At 36.3% G+C, this 21,704-nt stretch overlaps 1 protein-coding gene across 10 annotated transcripts in view; it reads right to left on the bottom strand.

Annotated features, from left to right (window-relative positions):
• Positions 1-21,704, bottom strand: part of ADGRL3 (adhesion G protein-coupled receptor L3) — an 860,202-nt gene that overhangs the window by 315,332 nt on the left and 523,166 nt on the right. For all 10 annotated transcript variants that reach the window (XM_082838915.1, XM_082838914.1, XM_082838913.1 and 7 more), the window contains one exon: positions 3,397-4,197. In XM_082838915.1, the coding sequence (XP_082695041.1) occupies positions 3,397-4,197 (801 nt within the window). The remainder of the gene's footprint in view (positions 1-3,396; positions 4,198-21,704) is intronic.

Genomic DNA, 21,704 nt, shown 5'->3' with positions numbered 1-21,704 from the left:
ATGCTGAAAAAGAAGGTTTCATATATATATATATATATATATATATATATATATATATATATATATATAAAATTCATTTATTTATTTCTTAAATTATTCAACAAATCTTGACACAGTATGATTTCACCGTTGAAAATTAGAGGCAATTGTTTGGAGTGCAGATCTATGGTAATTATCTAATCATGAGAACTACAAATTAGATTTGCACCTGCAGAGTGTCTGACACATGGGGATACTGAGATCACTTCTGTCAAGTGAATGCGTCCAGACACATAGCTTCAGTAGGCATACTTTCCATTACTAGTGTCATGGAAGGGAGCATGAATCTCAAGTTGGGCTGAATTTTAATAGCTGAGTAATTTTTAAATAAATTATATGAGCTGTAGTGCCTTAAGCCCCTCAATCAGATGATATGGATAATAATGGTCCTTGTAGGGTTGGCATGTAGATTTTATGTTAATTTTGCTATGCCTATTACATATATCATAACAATAATCTTCCGAGATAGGTATTATTTTTTTTCCATTTTATAGTTGAGGAAACTAAGACCAAGAGGCTCAGTAGCCTGCCTATAGTCCAACAAGCACCTGAGGCAGAATTAAAACACAAGTCCTTCAGGCTCCCAGATCCATGCTCAGAAGCAGTATGCCACCTCCATGGATGCTTCACCTGAGGATTTTTCTACATCTCAGAGAACATATCTGTCTCAACTTCCAACACCCAGATCTTCTAATTTACAGAATAGTACTATTCAGTAGAAGTAAAACACAGATACCCCATTACATAAAAACTTCAAAAGTGTGACTTTTCAATGATTAGCGCTCAGTTGAAATCAGAGCGAAAATACTCAGCTTGCTTCCAACAGATGGCAACAGAAAATATACTGTAGATCTATGGACTTAGAATTAGTCAGAATTAGTCTTTTTGACCCTAACGCATTTATAGTTAAGTTGGTTTCCATACATAGACACATAAGAAGATCCGTAATAAGAATTCATTAAAGGAAATTTCTTTGAAAAATATCAATGTAATTTATACTAAAGAAAAACACTCAGTTGAAACTGTGTAGAATAAGGTGAACAGCCTCCATTAATGCTAACTGAAATTCTCATATTCATGCATAAAATGTACACTTATTATTATTCTACACTTATTCTTTCTACCTCTAAACTGTTAAGTCCACACCAAAGTACTAGCTTTTTAATTTGAGCATTCATGCATGAAAATTGATAATTTTTCTTGTGATTATATATACAAATTTAATACAGCTGAAATCTCACTCTTTGCAAAACATTAGAGAGCTTCACTGTCATTTAAAAAGAGTGAAAACTGAATCTCCTGGCTTAAGTTAGGAATTTGTTTCAGAAGCTGAACTTTATCATTTCTCAGTGTTTGTCACTTTAAAAACATGCTTCTAACAAATAGGAGCACTAGTACAAGTGGGCAAGATGGCTGATAATTTAACTCCCATAATCAAACAAACAAATTAAATGAGTGGTATAATTTTCCTATGTCCACAATTACAATGACATCATATATATGGATACACACATAATTTTATTAATGTACGTTAGAAATATTTTTTGGCAAGTCTCTAAATACATGAGGCTATGGTATCATCTTTTTCTTTAAGGATAATTTATAAACACTAAGCTAAGAATTTGCCTCAGTCCATCAAATCAAAACCTGGAATGTTAATTAATTTTAACCTATCTATTAGTCTAAACAAAAATAATGCATGATCTTTCCAATAAATAAAATGAATATATGTTACTGCTCCTTATTCACGAACATTAAAAGATGGTGAGTTATTATATATTATTTCTTTGGAGGCAATTAGAAATTACTCCAGTTACAATTAAAAGTCAAAAAAGGCTAAGAACCACTCGTCAAGAGTTTTCACTGCCAAAATATGAATTTTGGTTTAAGAACATCACAGATCTGAAAGAACTGTCTTTCCAGAATATTCCAGATGATTTGCTTAGGTTTTTAATTGAAGGATGTGTTGGATTGAGAAACCTTACCTGTACAGAGGTTAGCCAGGTCTACGAGATTTTTGAGAACTTAGTAAGGAGAAGTTGCTTTTGCTGCTGTTGTATATTAGGCTTCTCCTTCCACACAAAGCAATTCAACATAATATCAGCACTGCTGGCCATGGAAAGAATTGCTGTCACTCTTACAGGGATTAGAGAAAATGCCACCCAATTTGACATTCTATCACAGTGAGAAGTGGAAAGGCATTCATTCATTCATCCATTCATTCATTCAACAAAGAATTATTGAGCCTTTATTTTCTATGTGTCATATATGACACTAGTGTCTAAGAAGGCAGAAATAATGGTCAGATGAAAAATAATAAAAAGATGGGTAAGGCAAGATTACTGGCTCTATGGCACTTAGAATCTAATTGTATAAGAAGATATGTATATAGTGAAGTAAGTTAGTAAGCAGAATGACATGGTAGTAAAAGCAAGGTAAAAGCAATGCATAAAATAAGAAATATTAACATGTAAGCACTAGAAGAAAAAAATTAAACTATGAATTGCTACGTTACTATCAAAATTCGGACACCTATATCTTACTTTTCCATTATACTTTATCAGGAGGAACAATATTATTGCTAGTTAAAATAATTTAACTTCTAGACTAAGATAATTCTGCTCATTTGTGCAAATAGAAATGTAAAAGATAAAGCAATTTATGACTATCTTTAAATAATATTAAAAGTAAACAGTATGTCCTAGAGAGGAAAAATACAATTTTAAAGAATGGGAATTTAAAGCTTGTCTCATTTTTTTCAAAGCTGAGTTTTGCACTGCTGTTTCTTATAAAATTGAGATCTATTTTTTTGTCTGTATCAGTTAAGAACATTTTTCTGTATGTATTAATTAGATACACTCAGACATATGTACAGTCAAACCGACAATATTCCCAGTAGGGGTGGTCATATATGATGCTCTTGGTGAGTTGAATATATCGGTGCAGGCCTCCTGAAGAATTATATCAAGCCAACCCTTTGACATTTTCCAAGTGGAGAGCACTTCGCAGGGCATGTCACAATTAATTAGATGGGATGGCATTCTATTTTTGCAAAGGTTTTGTGTACTTCACTACACAAAGAACTAACTAGCTGATAATGAAAATGCCCTTCAAATAAGGGCTGAAGGTTGGAGACTAGCTGCACAGAGGAGGAAGAGTCAGTTTCTTATGCCTATATTTTTTTAAAGTTGAAAGTGATTAACAGCAACAATTTTTTTTAGCTGAAAAGACAATGAATAACTTTCAATATACAGGCCAGAAGACCACAAAAGGATGTCTAATCAAAATATACAATCAACTTACTAAGAGCAAGTTATAAATATTGCCCCTTAAAGTACCATCAAAAGTCAAACTTACCTGATCTACTATCCAGAGGTCCAAAATCCAAAGAATATTTCACGACGTGATAGTTATTCCACACATAAAGAAGGTTGTCCCTGGGATTGTAATCCACAGCTGCTATGTACTGGTATGAATTGGGAAAGGGTACATCCACCAAACTATCCTTACTTTGGTCGGTGTTGTAAATGTAGTCAATCTTATTCCCTGTGGCCTCATTGTCATCATCCTCATATACAGATTTGACCACATACAGAATCCCACATATCATAAATGCGTTGGAAGCTGACCTTTTATCATATGCAGTATCCCATGTCCCTTCAATCCGTAGGGTGTAAGGGTTCAACTGACTAATGACAATTTTACCATTGTTTTGTTCTGTTGCATAGATTACCCATAGCCCATTCTCATCCACTGCCAGGTCTATGTCAGATTTGCCTCCCCAACGGTAAGGGGAGGTATCATGGTAATTGGCATTTGCTATGATAGCCTCTCCACTCTTTATCCTAGTCCGCAAATCAAACTTTACTATGTTCCTGGTGCGCTCTTTATTGAAGAACAAAGCTCCGTCATACACTACAAATCCTGTGCCATCCACCCTGTGAGGGAGCTTGTAGGTTGTAGTTGGCCTTCCAGCAATGAAGTCATCCTTGGATGAGTACTCAGTCAGGGTGTCAGTTCTGTAGGGGGTCCAGGGCATATAATAAATCTTGTCAGAAGCCTGCAGAGGGTCTTTGCACCATGCCCCAGATTGGTGGTCGGACTCAAACAAATGTTCACTCTGGTATACTCCTTTTAGTAGTCCAGGACAAAGAAAAACTGTTGGAAGGGAAAGAGTCAAAACAATAAATGTATTAATTTTAATATTTTGTCATATATTCTTATTTTTCACCAAATGGAATTCAACTCTAACAAGAGATACCCACCACCACTTAATTATTTTGCTGTATTCTTCTGAGAACATAAAGTAGTCGTCCACATTAATTTTGACATTTGTTCATAATCATTTTGATTTCATTTGCTGAAAAACTTTGGCCTTTTAAAGAGTGGCTGTGCTTTCCTTTGCTCTTTACCTTTGCAAGTGTCTTACAATAATTTTGGATATGCTATATATATAATTGTGACTTATGTCTATGTATTCTATAGACATATAACAAATATAAATTTTTATATGTGATGGTTTTATATATATTAATTGGAATTTTTAAAGATATTGTTTTCATTCTGATGCTATGAACTATTCTATACTTATTAAGAAGCATATGGAAATACAATAGTAATTAAAATATAATAATAAGGGAAAAGAAAAGCCTGTAATACAGGCCACTGAGCCTTCTAGGTAAAAAGCTCTTAAAGCTGCTATAGCACACACAGAGCATGCAACCCACACAATTAAAAATGAGTGATGGATGGATACTGGAAGGAAAAAGAGAAAGGCAGAAAAAGAAAGGAAAGAAGGAATAAGGAAAGAAGAAAAGGTGAAAGGTTACAGAGAAGAACCCAAGATCTAGATTTTAATCAGTTAAAAATGTCCTGTTAAATACAGTAGTATTGGAACTTAAAAACATGTACCTTTTACTGTTACATGAGAAGAACATTAAAAAACAAGATTACTTGCTACAATATTTTGCTGCTCATACTTCAGACTGAAAATGGGCAGGAATTATCTGATTCAGTTGATTTTTAGTATGATTCAGTAGCACATCATATGAGTGGTGGTAAAAAAAAAAAAAAAAAAAAAAACTTGGCCGATCCATCTGTAATGAAGGGGCTAAAAAGCAATGTTTCCCAAAGGGAGGTCATTGAAGCACCTGTTTTAAGTGGTTTAGCCACATATTACACAGAAAAAAAAACAGGGATCCCTAGCCATCTGTGTTTAAGAAATATCATATTAAACATAATACCAGGATTCTAATAGCTGAGATACATTAGTGAATCTCCAAGATGGAAGTGGGGAGGGTGAGAAAATTTCACAAACTAATTTGATCATGGAACCCTTTCTACAGAGCCTGATGGGGTGTAATGTTCTGCTGAACCTGTTATGGGAAACAGTGCTCCAATATTTTTGCAGAGAAAACACATTGAAAAATAATCATGTAGTCCACTGTTATGTTTGAAATGATTAGAAGTGTATTGGGAGGAGAAATTAGGAAATCACAAGAAATTTGGATGTTGACCCATATTTTAATGATTAAAGTATTATTCTCTTGGTATTAGTGATTAGCTCTTTAACAACAATTATAAACCTACATCCAATGGAAAATAATCTAAGATGAAACTCAGCTAGGGTTTACAGATTATTAAAAAGGAAAGTACATTATTAAAATGCCCAAAGTTTTAATTTTGGAAAAATGAACAGTTTAGGGGAAAAGTTAACTATCAAAATCTTCCATAGCAAGGATAGAGGGCCATCATCAAATTATACTTAATAATAAAATTGATTATTAGAAGAATTTCTCAGGATTCTAATATGATGTCTATAATTATAAATGATTGGTAGGTATTATTGTCAAAATTGTATATAAACTTTATGCTAGTTAATAATCAGCCCTTGGTTACTAAAGCAATTTATTTTAAGGTATTTTAGAAAACCACCTCCCCTTTTCCCCTAATAGTTAAAAATTAAAGGAACAGGGGAACCACACCAGAGCTATGGAAAATTATCTAGTATAGAAATAAAAACAAATCTACAGCAGTTACTATCCAAAACCATCTACCGTTTTTCTAACTGCTTAAATAAAGAGGAATAGAATGCACGGTTGAAAATTTTACACTATTACTGTTTTAGGATTAAAAAAATCAAACCATCACTGGTCAGTACAACAGACTAAAGTGAAGTTGAGCAGCAGAAGTAGTAAATAAATTTTCATAAAATAGATAAGAATTAATAACAAAATTATTATAACTAGATGTTAAACTGTTAAATAACTTAGCCTATAAATAGTATATAATTTATGAAAGGTATTTAATTACCTTTTTGTTCCACTTCTATTGGAGAGAGAGAAGTAAAGAGAGAGAGGAGAAAAGAGAATAGATTAATGGTACGATATTGGCCAAGCACTTTTTATTCACCTCTTCCAAACTGAAAGTAAATAATTTATTTCACTCATACTTGCTTTATTGAACATTATGTTTTTTTAAAAAACCCATTCCTCTATAAAATTATTTTTAAGAAACAATCACATTATAAGCTTAAAAATACAGTACAAACTTGGAAAAAATAAGGCAAAAGTTAATCAAGCTAAGACTGAATAAACATACCATTCCAAATTATAGACATAGGGAATACAATATTGATAATAATAACACAAATATTTTCCATGTGAAAGACAGGTTGGTAACTATACATAGAAAGCTTTCAGATAGCTGAGATACTCTCATTTATTAAATATTATAGTTTATATCACTATTTAACATAATAGTCTTGCTTTTTACCCATCTCAAAAATTGATGTCTTCAGAAGAAACTACTCTGTAATTCATTTCCTAAGGCCTAATATTTTCTATAAGTTGTCAGTATTATGAGAAATGTACTTCATGGGGTGACACATTAACAGGGAATGATCTCATTCTGAATAAACATATTTAGAATCTTTATTGAAGAAAGTTCTATTCCTCACACTCAACAATATTTTATATTATTGTGGAAAAATACCGTCTTTCAGAAAAATCTGTATCTGAAGGTTGATATAAATAATAAGCCACCTGCCCTGGGTTTTTCTGAAATTCCTAAGTGAGCCTTTCAACAAACTCTTAAAAGAATAAATTGGTATCCTCAAACACGTTATGGTTATGTATCTTTCAAATTAGATTCCATTATTATTTTAAGATATTGACTAATACAAGTCAGGGAAAATTCAGGGATATTATAACATATTCATGAAATTCATCAAGTAGCATCTTCTTTATCTTATAAACATTTGTCTCATTGGAGACAATTTGCCTAGATCACAACAAGAAAAAAAAAAAGAATCAATGGGAAAAAAGAGTCAGGAAAGAATGGGTTCATAATACAAACGTTGAAAAAAAATCACAGATTTCAAGTGATACAAATCTAAGATAATTTCAGTGGAAAGGATAAATTGAGCTACTATGCACAATAAATAAAACTACAGGAAATTTTTAAAACAAGGGAGAAATACCATTTTGGATAGTTACTTTTAGGTGAGATTTTTGTGCATTGACCTAAGCTCATGTCTTCAATTGTTGGCAAAATCACACTCATTCCTCTCCATTGACTTTTTTTGAAAGCTCAGTATCACACGTGTTAGAAGACAAAAATGGAATATATGAAAAGTTATGCTTAGGAAGTTATAAATGGGGTTCTCTTTTTAAGATTCCTTATCTCATTAATTTACAAATCTTATTTTTAGCAATATTTCTAGGACTCTTAAGAGCTCTATGATACTTATACTGTTAAAATTTATCATCATCCTCAATTATGGATCTTTATCAAGTAACTGTAGTGTTCACTGGACTGTATGCCTCATTATAGGTCAGTTAAAAGCTTTACCTAAGAGATGCACTTCATGCTATGGCTAGATTACTAACAAACCTGAGTTCAGACTGACAACTAGAAGAACCATAACTAAGCAACTTAAAAATTATTTAATCAGAAGAGCTTCAAGATGGCGGAAGAGGAAGACGTGGAGATCACAGGACATATTTAGAGTGATGAAAGGGAAAAACCTACAACCAAGATTACTCTACCCAGCAAGGATCTCATTCACATTCGACGAAGAAACTAAAACATTTACAAAGCAAAAGCTAAGACAATTCAGCACCAGCAAACCAGCTTTACAACAAATGGTAAAGGAACTTCTCTAGGCAGGAAACACAAGAGAAGGAAAAGAACTACAATAACAAACCCAAAACAATTAAGAAAATGGTAATAGGAACATACATATAGATAATTACCTTAAGTATAAATGGATTAAATGCTCCAACTAAAAGACACAGACTGGATGAATGGATATAAAACAAGACCCATACATATGCTGACTATAAGAGACCCAGTTCAGACCTAGGGACACAGACAGACTGAAAGTGAGGAGATGGAAAAAGATATTACATGCCAAAGAAAATCAAAAGAAAGATGGAGTAGCAATCCTCATATCAGACAAGTAGGACATATATATCAGACATATCAGACAAAGAAGGACACTCCATAATGATCAAGGGATCAATCCAAGAAGAAGATATAAAAATAGTAAATATTTATGTTCCCAACATAGGAGCACCCCAGTACATAAGGCAAATATTAACAGCTATAAAAGGGGAAATCAACAGTAACACAATCATAGTAGGGGACTTTAAAACCCCGCTTTCACCAATGGACAGATCATCCAAAATGAAAATAAATAGGAAACACAAGCTTTTAATGATACATTAAACAAGATGGACTTAACTGACATTTATACGACATTCCATCCAAAAGCAACCAATACACTTTCTTCGCAAGTGCTCATGGAACATTCTCCAGGATAGATCATATCTTGGATAACATATCAAGCCTTGGTAAATTTAATAAAATTGAAATTGTATCAAGTATCTTTTCTGACCACAACATTATGAGACTAGATATCAATTATAGGAAAAAAATCTGTAAAAAAAATATACACATGGAGGCTAAGCAATTCACTACTTAATAACCAAGAGATCACCGAAGAAATCAAAGAGGAAATCAAAATATACTTAGAAACAAATGACAGTGAAAACACAGCGACCCAAAACCTATGGGATGCAGTAAAAGCAGGTCTGAGAGGGAAGTTTACAGCAATAAAATCCTAACTCAAGAAACAAGAAACATCTCAAATAAACAATCAACATTACACCTAAAGAAATTAGAGAATGAAAAAAAAAAAAAAACAAAGTTAGCAGTTAGCAGAAGGACAAACATCATAGAGATCAGATCAGAAATAAATAAAAAAGAAATGAAGGAAATGATAGCAAAGATCAATAAAACTAAAAGCTGGTTCTTTGAGAAGGTAAACAAAATTGATAAACCATTAGCCAGACTCATCAAGGAAAAAAGGGAGAAGACTCAAATCAATAGAGTTAGAAATGAAAAAGGAGAATAACTACTGACACTGCAGAAATACAAAGGATCATGAGAGATTACTACAAGAAACTCTATGCCAATAAAATGGACAACCTGGAAGAAATGGACACATTCTTAGAAATGCACAACCTTCTGAGACTGAACCAGGAAGAAATAGAAAATATGAACAGACCAATCACAAGCACTAAAATAGAAACTGTGATTAAAAATCTTCCAACAGACAAAACCCCAGGAGCAGATGGCTTCACAGGTGAATTCTATCAAATATTTAGAGAAGAGCTAACAGCTATCCTTCTCAAACTCTTTCAAAATATAGCAAAGGAAGGAGCACTCCCAAACTCATTCTAAGAGGTCACCATCACCCTGATAGCAAAACCAGAGAGAGATGTCACAAAGAAAGAAAACTACAGGTCAATATCACTGATGAACATAGATGCAAATATCCTCAACAAAATACTAGCAAACAGAATCCAACAGCACATTAAAAGGATCGTACACCATGATCAAATGGGGTTTATCCCAGGAATGCAAGGATTCTTCAGTATATGCAAATCAATCAATGTGATACACCATATTAACAAATTGAAGGAGAAAAACCATATGATCATCTCAATATATGCAGAAAAAGCTTCTGACAAAATTCAACATCCATTTATGATAAAAACCCTTCAGAAAGTAGACTTAGAGGGAACTTACCTCAACAAAATAAAGGTTGTATATGGCAAACCCACAGCCAACATCATCCTCAATGGTGAAAAACTGAAACCATTTCCTCTAAGATCAGGAACAAACCAGGGTTGCCCACTCTCACCACTATTATTCAACATAGTTTTGGAAGTTTTAGCCACAGCAATCAGAGAAGAGAAAGAAATAAAACGAATCCAAAACGGAAAAGCAGAAGTAAAGCTGTCACTGTTTGCAGATGACATGATACTATACATAGAGAATCCTAAAGATGCTATCAGAAAACTACTAGAGCTAATCAATGAATTTGCTAAAGTAGCAAGATACAAAATTAATGCACAGAAACCTCTTGCATTCCTATACACTAATGATGAAAAATCTGAAAGTGAAATTAAGAAAACACTCCCATTTACCATTGCAACAAAAAGAATAAAATACCTAGCAATAAACTTACCTAAGGAGACAATAACCTGTATGCAGAAATCTATAAGACACTGATGAAAGAAATTAAAGATGATACAAATAGATGGAGAGATATACCATGTTCTTGGATTGGAAGAATCAACATTGTGAAAATGACTCTACTACTCAAAGCAACCTACAGATTCAATGCAATCTCTATCAAACTACCACTGGCAGTTTTCTCAGAACTAGAACAAAAAATTGCACAATTTGTATGGAAACATAAATCACCCTGAATAGCCAAAGCAATCTTGAGAAAGCAAAAGAGAGCTGGAGGAATCAGCCTCCCTGACTTCAGACTAAACTACAAAGCTACAGTAATCAAGTAAGTATGGTACTGGCACAAAAATAGAAATATAGATCAATTGAACAGGATAGAAAGCCCAGAGTTAAACCCATGCACATATGGTCACCTTATCTTTGATAAAGGAGGTAAGAATATACAATGGAGAAGAGACACCCTCTTCAATAAGTGGTGCTGGGAAAACTGGACAGGTACATCTAAAAGAATGAAATGAGAACACTCCCTAACACCATACACAAAAATAAACTCAAAATGGAATAAAGATCTAATTGTTAGGCCAGACACTATAAAACTCTTAGAGGAAAACATAGGCAAAACACTCTATGACATAAATCACAGCAAGATCCTTTTTGATCCACCTCCTAGAGAAATGGAAACAAAAACAAAAATAAACAATGGGACCTAATGAAACTTAAAATCTTATGCACAGCAAAGGAAACCATAAACAAAACGAAAAGACAACCCTCAAAATGGGAGAAAATATTTGCAAATGAAGCAACTGATAAAGGATTAATCTCCAAAATCTACAAGCAGCTCATGCAGCTCAATATCAAAAAAACAAACAACCCAATCCATAAATGGGCAGCAGACCTAAATAGACATTTCTCCAAAGAAGATGATTGCCAACAAACACATGAAAGAATGCTTAACATCACTAATCATTAGAGAAATGCAAATCAAAACTACAATAAGATATCACCTCACACTGGTCAGAATGGCCATCATCAAAAAATCTACAAACAATAAATGCTGGAGAGGGTGTGGAGAAAAGGGAACCCTCTTGCACTGTTGGTGGGAATGTAAATTGATACAGCCACTGTGGAGAACAGTACGGAGGTTCCTGAGAAAACTAAAAATAGAACTACCATACGACCCAGCAATCCCACTAACGGGCATATACCCTGAGAAAACCATCATTCAAAACGAGTCATGTACCACAATGTTCATTGAAGCTCTATTTACAATACCAGGACATGGAAGCAACCTATGTGTCCATCGACAAATGAATGGATAATGAAGGTTAGGCACATACATACAATGGAATATTACTCAGCCATAAAAAGAAACGAAATTGAGTTATTTGTAGTGAGGTGGATGGACCTAGATTCTATCATACAGAGTGAAGTAAGTGAGAAAGAGAAAAACAAATACCATATGCTAACACATATATATGGAATCTAAAAAAAAAATGTTCTGAAGAACCTAGGGGCAGGACAGGAATAAAGACGCAGATGTAGAGAATGGACTTGCGGACACGGGGAGGGGGAAGGGTAAGCTGGGACGAAGTGAGAGAGTGTTATGGATATATGTACACTACCAAATATAAAATAGATAGCTAGTGGTAAGCAGCTGCACAGCACCAGGAGATCAGCTTGGTGCTTTGTGACCACCTGGAGGGGTGGGATAGGGAGGGTGGGAGGGAGGGAGACACAAGAGGGTAGAGATATGGGGATATATGTATATGTATAACTGATTCACTTTGTTATAAAGCAGAAAGTAACACACCATTGTAAAGCAATTAAATTATACTCCAGTAAAGATGTTAAAAAATTATTTAATCAAAAGCCAACTGTTAAAAAAGGTAACATAAAAGATTATACTAATGCCCATTAAAATAATGAATTAAATGTGATTTCAAAAGTGCAAAAATTTTTTTAATCAATAGTCTCGAAAGTTTGGACTTGAGGCCCATTTTACAATGAAGTTGGAAGTTCGGAGTGGAATCTTCCACTAAAGTTGACATTTTTCAAGCAGTAGCCTATAAAGGGATTTCTAGAACTAATTTCATTCCTTGAAATAGCTCTAAATATATATCCTTTGAATTATATATGTAGGTATTTATATTCTACAACATAAAATGTACACTCACACAACTTTAGTCTTATTCCACATAAAATTCTTCAACTTAGATTGCAATTGCCCTAGCTTCTTGGTGATTAGTATTTCTCTCTCCAAGAAATATTTAATGAGGAAGATGGCATATATGGTAAAAAGTATTGATAAGGTATTTATTATAGTCTATAAATACTATTTTACAATTCAATGGACATTTTTATTTTTCCAACAACTTTTACCTCTTTTTTTCTAAATTGTCATTAGGTAAAATTTAACTTTTAATTCTCTGGTCCTGGTCTAATGTGAAGAAATTGGCAGGAACTGTAGCATAAGTAAAGTGTGCCTCTGGTACTGCAGGTGACTCAAAATTAACATTTATTAGGCAGTTGTACTTCGGAGAAAATTATTATGGTCTTGCCTATGTTGTGACTGGCTGTAGCCCATTCATCATTTATTTGCTAGTTTCAAGACTAAAGTAAAATATCCTATAATTTTAGTTGAAGTAAGTACACACAAATCAAACTCCCATAACAAAAACTGGCAAGGCAAACATGATTCGTCACTGAAAAGCTTAGTAACAATTAGGATTGGCCAGTCATTGCCCATCATCTAATTCTGATGCTAGAAGCTTCCCTCACCTGAAAAAATAAACAAAAAACATGCAAACAAACAAATTGCCTGCATACAGAAAACATGCTTACCACTGTATCCTTCACAAGTTCACAATGCCTGGCACATAATACATACTTGATGAACAGCTATTGAATTAATACAAAATCCACAGAGGTGATTAATTCTGCTTCTCGATATTTTAAGCATGTAGTAAAAAGAAAAACGTAGCAGAAGAGAATCTGGACTTGCTATATAGACTCATACGTGCAATGCATATCTGCATGATGTCTTTCAATATTTTAATGCATGGGGAGGAAAGTAAAATTTATAAGCAGTTTGTTTCAACTCATTAAATGTAAAACCAGAGCAAAAAAAAAAAAAAAAAAAAGGCAAAGAGGAAAAAGTATATGAATGGTTCCGAGGGTTATATTGGCAAGAAAAATTTGTTGCTATAAAACAGCCTGTGACAATCTAAAAACACAAGTGGAAAATACTCCCTTTACTCCTCTCTGTTATGAGATCATAAATAAATGAATTGTATGACAACTCTGCTAGGCCTTCTTTAGGACCTCTTGTCTTTACCCTGGTCCAATATCCTGAATTCCACATTATAGCTGTCCTTGTTCATGTCCAAATTTCCTTGGAACTAGTTTCTCTCCTTTTCTCTCTTCACTTTTAACTCCCAAACTATTTTCATTGTCCATTCAACCTCCATAAATATATTTATGTATTTCCTTAAAGTGATTTCCTTGTTGTCCTTTGTCCTCCTTAACATCTCAAGCTATATCCTGTGGTTAGAGTAAATGACAAATTCAGACTAAGCGTAATTGTATTCTGTATAAAAGGAAGAAACAGGGAAAAAAAAGAAGAGTAAATTTTCCCTTCATTCCCCAACAGTTCATAAAATAGATATAGTCATGTTATTGTTTAGAAAAATAAGATGTTATTAGTTCTATATTAGCTCTGTCCATATTTGTACCATATGCAATACTTTTGAATTGTGTTCCTTAATTAGAAAAGGTATAGATGAGAGAGCATATGCATGCATTGCCAAGTTTTTTTAAGTTGTATTGCAAATTACAGAAAAATAAAATTGTTGCACGCCAAGAATTGTTAGAACTAAATTGCTATAACTAAGAACTATGAAATTGTCTCTAATTCTAATGTAGCTTAAAATTTCTTTTCTTTTAAACTGCAAGTCATACAACACATTTTCTATGATTTAAAGGTTCCAAATGAGTAGAATGTTATAATACAATGATGCCTCTGGATCTCCGTAATATATAAATAAAAAGATACTTATGAGTAGCATAGGATAGTAATGAAATATTAAATAATTTATAAACAAATATTTTCATCATTGAAATGTAGTAGTTTTGTTTTTGTTTTTGTTTTTGCGGTATGCAGGCCTCTCACCGCTGTGGCCTCTCACCGCTGTGGCCTCTCCCGTTGCGCTCCGGATGCGCAGGCTCAGCGGCCATGGCTCATGGGCCCAGCCGCTTCACGGCATGCGGGATCCTCCCGGACTGGGACACGAACCCGCGTCCCCTGCATCGGTAGGTGGACCCCCAACCACTGCGCCACCAGGGAAGACCATGTAGTAGTATTTTGAACAGAATTATTTTCTTGGTTACATTTGGCTTAGACTATAAAAATACATTTGGGTACACTTATCACAGGCCAGCTGGGCAGTTAAGGAGATGGCAGAAAGCCAAACTAAGTAAATAATAAGCAAATCAGTCTTTGATGAAAATTTGCCAGTGCATTACCTACAAACAAAATCATCTATAAGCGGATAACCAAAAGTTCACAGTAATATTTTATATCAGTATAGTACTAAGTAAACAAAATGTTTTCATATGAATCACTTGCTTTAATTCTTTAAACAACACTGTGATATGGTGCTAGTTACTACCATATCAGAGATAAGTCAACTGAAACTCAAAAGGATTTGACCCAGGTCAACACTGGTAGGTGGCAGAGTCCTATCATTTGTCTAATATCATACACTGGTTCTCACAACATGTAAACTCAATGAAACACAGTTTGTTGCATTCTTGCTCTCCGTTTCCTTTCTGTCACCAAATCCAAGCAGCAGTGTACTTTAGAGGAGATAAATAACATAAATGGAAACTCCCTAAGCTCAGGCACTGTGTCTGTTATAAAAACTAACAATAATTAAGTATGTACCACATGCCACATATTGCATATGATACTAATTTAATCATCTCACAACAACCTTATGAGGTAGATATTCTCATTATCTTAAGTTTTCAAATGACAAAACAGGCACAAAGATGCATGGATCTTTTGTTAATAAGTAGCAGAGCTGGAATTCAAATCCAAGTTTTCATCTTATTCATCACTGCATCTTCAATGCCCAGCACACAGAAAGAGCTCAATTAATATTTCTTACGCCTCCATGCAATGATGAATTGCGCTGTGGTATTTTCAAAGAAAGGAACTGAATGTCATACTTTTCAGTGCTATCAAGCCTGAGAATGGTGATGCAATCCATATCTCCAGAGAAGATAAAATAATAGAAAAAATGGGTTCCTCATTTCTTGGTCAAGGAAACGAGATATTTCTTATCACCAGAAACAAACTAGTTCTGAATACCTCATGTCCTGTTAATTATTATTCTGAAGCAGAGAAAATTCTCTCTTCTTCCATTTCACATCCACCAAGAAAATACAGAAGCACTTCAATAAACAGAAATAAAAAGATCTATGAAGTTCATTAATTTTTTGGTATATTACATATCAGAAATTCTGACAGACATCTGTCTCTTTCAGTAAACAAAGTGCTAATCCTTTATTTAATGAAAGACAAGGGTAATCTCTGCAGCTCAGCTTCTAAATTATGTTTTTCAAATGATACCCATGCATCAGTGAAGAAAAGTGCCGCTCAAGCACCTTGTATTACAATGGCTTTACATAATGTGTTTCCAAAATTATCACCTCCTAATGAATTTCATCCTGGAGTGTGTAGACTGAAAATGTCAATAATTCATAAAATGCTTTCACTAGTCCCATTATAATTTAAGCACTTAAATACAATATCTATAGATGCTGCAGAAAATGAGACTGCCTTTTATTTTGTATTAACTTTCCATTCCATTGATGTATCTGTAAAATCTTTCAAATTGTTAATTTAGCCTTTTAAAAGAAAATGGTGCTATTAGTTGACTCCTTTGTGAATCTATTGGTAATAGCTTCTAGTGAAAATAGTAATTTTCAAAGTTATTATTGGTAACAGTTAAAGTCAACAACACATTTGGTTCATCTAAGATGTACCCTTGTCATAATGATTTGTCACCACTATGTAAAAACCATGTGGCATTTAGAGTTGCTAAATAAAAAACAAAGGCAGAGTCCCCTCAGAGAGTACTAGACTATATATGCATATTTATATATTAGATCCGCTGACTGCATTTTTTATGTGCAAGGCCCTCAGAGCTGTGAATATAGAGATAACTAGTAACAATCATAATACCTAACAGTTACTGAACATATACTCTGTGAATAGTCATCCAGTAGATCATTTTCTTTAATCCTCAAAGAAACTGGATTTGCTGGTACTATTATGAATATGTTACAAGGGAGGAACTGATCTCTGCCTTAGGGAAGCTTATAATAAGTGCTGATTTTCAGTTTACCAATAAGTGGTATTCAGTTTACCACCAGTAAGTTCCTTTTAAATGCTTTCAAAGGAGCTAGTATAAAAAGATTAAAAATAGACAAGAGGGCTTCCCTGGTGGCACAGTGGTTGAGAGTCCGCCTGCCGATGCAGGGGACACGGGTTCGTGCCCCAGTCTGGGAAGATCCCACATGCCGCGGAGCGGCTAGGCCTGTGAGCCATAGACGCTGAGCCTGCGCGTCCGGAACCTGTGCTCTGCAACGGGAGAGGCCACAACAGTGAGAGGCCTGCGTACCGCAAAAAAAAAAAAAAAAAAAAAAAGACAAGAATAGAAGTGAAAGGCAGAGAAAGGGGAATTGTTAAGAGAAGCTGAAGTTAGAAACACAAAGCATAACAGTTTGACTACCATCAAATTTCTTGTGGAAAATGTTATCCATTTGCTCTTGAGAAATATAGTTTTCACTGATGCCTATTACTAGGTTCTATGGATCCAGCTCTGCATATCTAAAAAAATAAAATACTCAAAATGAATCTAAATAAAGTCCCAGATAGTTAGTAAATACCTTATAATTAATGTTCCCAGGGTTCTAGGGGTGAAAGTTCTTTTTAGGTATCTAGTCCCAGCCAGTATTTTACAAATTAGAAAAATGAAGCCAGAGAATTAATATAATAGCCCCAAATCAGTTTAATTTTTGAATTATGTTTTTTTTTTTTTTTTTGCCGTACGTGGACCTCGCACTGTTGTGGCCTCTCCTGTTGCGGAGCACAGGCTCCAGACGCGCAGGCTCAGCGGCCATGGCTCACGGGCACAGCCGCTCCACGGGATGTGGGATCTTCCCGGACCGGGGCACGAACCCGTGTTCCCTACATCGGTGGGCAGACTCTCAACCACTGCGGCACCAGGGAAGCCCTGAATTATGGTTTCAATAGTATTAAAAACAAATTATTAAGTAATGTGAATATTTTGAGACACTTAACAACTTTATGCATTATGAGGGCAGAAATGGCTATCCTAATTTTATTGATGAGAAAAACCAGAAGCTGAAAGATGTCAAGGTACTTTATTTTATTTTATTTTTTTTTTTTGCGGTACGTGGGCCTCTCACTGTTGTGGCCTCTCCCGTTGCGGAGCACAGGCTCCGGACGCGCAGGCTCAGCGGCCATGGCTCACAGGCCTAGCTGCTCTGCGGCATGTGGGATCTTCCTGGACCGGGTCACGAACCCGCGTCCCCTGCATCGGCAGGCGGACTCTCAACCACTGCGCCACCAGGGAAGCCCCAAGTTACTTTACTTTTGACTAAACATTATTCTTTCAGACTTCACCAGAGCTCTTAAGATCTTGTGAATTATTCTTGGAACTGAAAATTTTTATCATCACTTGGTGCAAGAGAAAGGGACAACAAAACCCACAGTGACATTCAGTAAGGAAAAAAAGAAAACAACATTTTGAAGAATAGCTTAGGAATCTGAGGAGCTAGTACGTGCTAGGGTACTTTGTAGAACTCTTCCAAATATCCCAACCAACCTGAACTAGATTCACTAGCCAAAGAGCAGAAAATATTTTGTATTCAGAAATAGCATAGATAATAATATAAATATGATTTTTGGAACTATAAACAAAAAAACAAAATTAATCTAAGAATTCATTAGTAGAAAATATACACCAAAAATATCATATAGAAAAAGTGCTTCAGATGATTCTAATGTGCAGCCTAATTTAGGTGCCACTGCTTAAGCTTTTGAACCGCTGCTACATATTTTCACCTCATCTTCCCATGAGAATATCCAACTGTAGTTGTTTTTTTTTTCTTTCTTTTTTTTAACTGTCTTATTATAAGATTTACTGTCTTAAATAAGATTGAGAAATTAATGCTGAGCGGGACGAGGGGAAGATGGCGGGATGAGGGGAAGATGGCGGAAGAGTAAGGTGTGGAGATCACCTTCCTCCGCACAGATACACCAGAAATACATCTACATGTGGAACAACTCCCACAGAACACCTACTGAACGCTGGCAGAAGACCTGAGACCTCCCCAAAGGCAAGAAACTCCCCACGTACCTGGGTAGGGCAAAAGAATAAAGTATAAACAGAGACAAAAAGATAGGGACAGGACCTGCACCAGTGGGAGGGAGCTGTGAAGGAGGAAAGGTTTCTACACACTAGGAAGCCCCTTCGCGGGCGGAGACTGCGGGTGGCAGAGGGGGGAAGCTTCGGAGCCGCGGAGGAGTGCACAGCAACGGGTGCGAAGGGCAAAGCGGGGAGATTCCCGCACAGAGGATCGGTGCCGACCAGCACTCACCAGCCCAGGAGGCTTGTCAGCTCACCCACCGGGGCAGGCGGGGCTGGGAGCTGAGGCTCGGGCTTCTGTCAGAGCGCAGGGAGAGGACTGGGGTTGGCGGCGTGAACACAGCCTGCAGGGGACTAGTGCACCACAGCTAGCCAGGAGGGAGTCCGGGGCAAAGTCTGGACCTGCCGAAGAGGCAAGAGACTTTTTCTTCCCTCATTGTTTCCTGGTGCGCGAGGAGAAGGTATTAAGAGCGCTGCTTAAACGAGCTCCAGAGACGGGAGCGCCGCGGCTAAAGCACGGACCCCAGAGACAGTCATGAGACACTAAGGTTGCTGCTGCCGCCACCAAGAAGCCTGTGTGCGAGCACAGGTTACTATCCGCACCCACCTTCCGGGGAGCCTGTGCAGCCCGCCACTGCCAGGGTCCTGGTATCCAGGGACAACGTCCCCGGGAGAACGCACGGCGCGCCTCAGGCTGGTGCGACGTCACAGAGGCCTCTGCCGCCGCAGGCCCGCCCCGCACTCTGTGCCCCTCCCTCCTCCCGGCGTGAGTGAGCCAGAGCCCCCAAAGCAGCTGCTCTTTTAACCCCGTCCTGTTTGAGCTAACAACAGACGCCCTCCGGTGACCTGCACACAGAGGCGGGGCCAAATCCAAAGCTGAGTCCCTGGGAGCTGTGAGAACAAAGAAGAGAAAGGGAAATCTCTCCTAGCAGCCTCAGAAGCAGCGGATGAAAGCTCCCGCTGCATCTGTGGTACCCTGCATCTGTGGAATATATGAATAGACAACGTATCATCCCAAATTGAGGAGGTGGACTTTGAGAGCAAGATTTATGATTTTTTCCCCTTTTCCTCTTTTTGTGAGTGTGTATGTGTATGCGTCTGTGTGAGATTTTGTCTGTATAGCTTTACTTCCACCATTTGTCCTAGGGTTCTATCAGTCCATTAAAAAAATTTTTTTTCTTAATAATTTTTTACTTTAATAACTTTATTATATTTTATCTTACTTTATCTTCTTTCTTTTTCTCTTTCCTTCCTTCCTTCCTCCCTCCCCCCCTCCCTCCTTTCTTTCTTTCTTTCTTTCTACTTTTGCTAATTCTTTCTTTCTACTTTTTCTCCCTTTTATTCTGAGCCATGTGGATGAAAGGCTCTTGGTGCTGCAGCCAGGAGTCAGTGCTGTGCCTCTGAGGTGGAAGAGCCAACTTCAGGACACTGGTCCACAAAAGACCTCCAAGCTCCACATAATATCAAAAGGAGAAAATTTCCCAGAGATCTCCATCTCAACACAAGCACCCAGCTTCACTCAACGGCCAGCAAGCTACAATGCTGGACACCCTATGCCAAACAACTAGCCAGACAGGAACACAACCCCCACCCATTAGCAGAGAGGCTGCCTAAAATCATAAGCCCACAGACACCCCAAAACACACCACCAGACGTGGACCTCCCACCAGACAGACAAGATCCAGCCCCATCCACCAGAACACAGGCACTAGTTCCCTCGACCAGGAAGCCTACACAACCCACTGAACCAACCTTAGCCACTGGGGACAGACACCAAAAACAACGAGAACTATGAACCTGCAGCCTGCAAAAAGGAGACCCCAAACACAGTAAGCTAAGCAAAATGAGAAGACACAGAAACACAGAGCAGATGAAACAGCAAGATAAAAACACACCAGACCTAACAAATGAAGAGGAAATAGGCAGTCTACCTGAAAAAGAACTCAGAATAATGATAGTAAAGATGATCCAAAATCTTGGAAATAGAACAGACAAAATGTAAGAAACATTTAACAAGGACCTAGAAGAACGAAAGATGAAACAAACAATGATGAACAACACAATAAATGAAATTAAAAATACTCTAGATGGGATCAATAGCAGAATTACTGAGGCAGAAGAACGGATAAGTGACCTGGAAGATAAAGTAGTGGAAATAATGACTGCAGAGCAGAATAAAGAAAAAAGAATGAAAAGAACTGAGGACAGTCTCAGAGACTTCTGGGACAACATTAAACACACCAACATTCGAATTATAGGGGTTCCAGAAGAAGAAGAGAAAAAGAAAGGGACTGAGAAAATATTTGAAGAGATTATAGTTGAAAACTTCCCTAATATGGGAAAGGAAATAGTTCATCAAGTCCAGGAAGCACAGAGAGTCCCATACAGGATAAATCCAACGAGAAATATGCCAAGAAACATATTAATCAAACTGTCAAAAATTAAATACAAAGGAAACATATTAAAAGCAGCAAGGGAAAAATAACACACAAGGGAATCCCCATAAGGTTAACAGCTGATCTTTCAGCAGAAACTCTGCAAGCCAGAAGGGACTGGCAGGACATATTTAAAGTGATGAAGGAGAAAAACCTGCAACCAAGATTACTCTACCCAGCACGGATCTCATTCAGATTTGATGGAGAAATTAAAACTTTTACAGGC

Source organism: Leucopleurus acutus, assembly GCF_964270905.1.
Source record: "Leucopleurus acutus genome assembly, chromosome: 4".
Taxonomy (NCBI): domain Eukaryota; kingdom Metazoa; phylum Chordata; class Mammalia; order Artiodactyla; family Delphinidae; genus Leucopleurus; species Leucopleurus acutus.
Note: the sequence above shows the minus strand (reverse complement) of the source record. Positions and strands in the feature narration are given on the sequence as shown.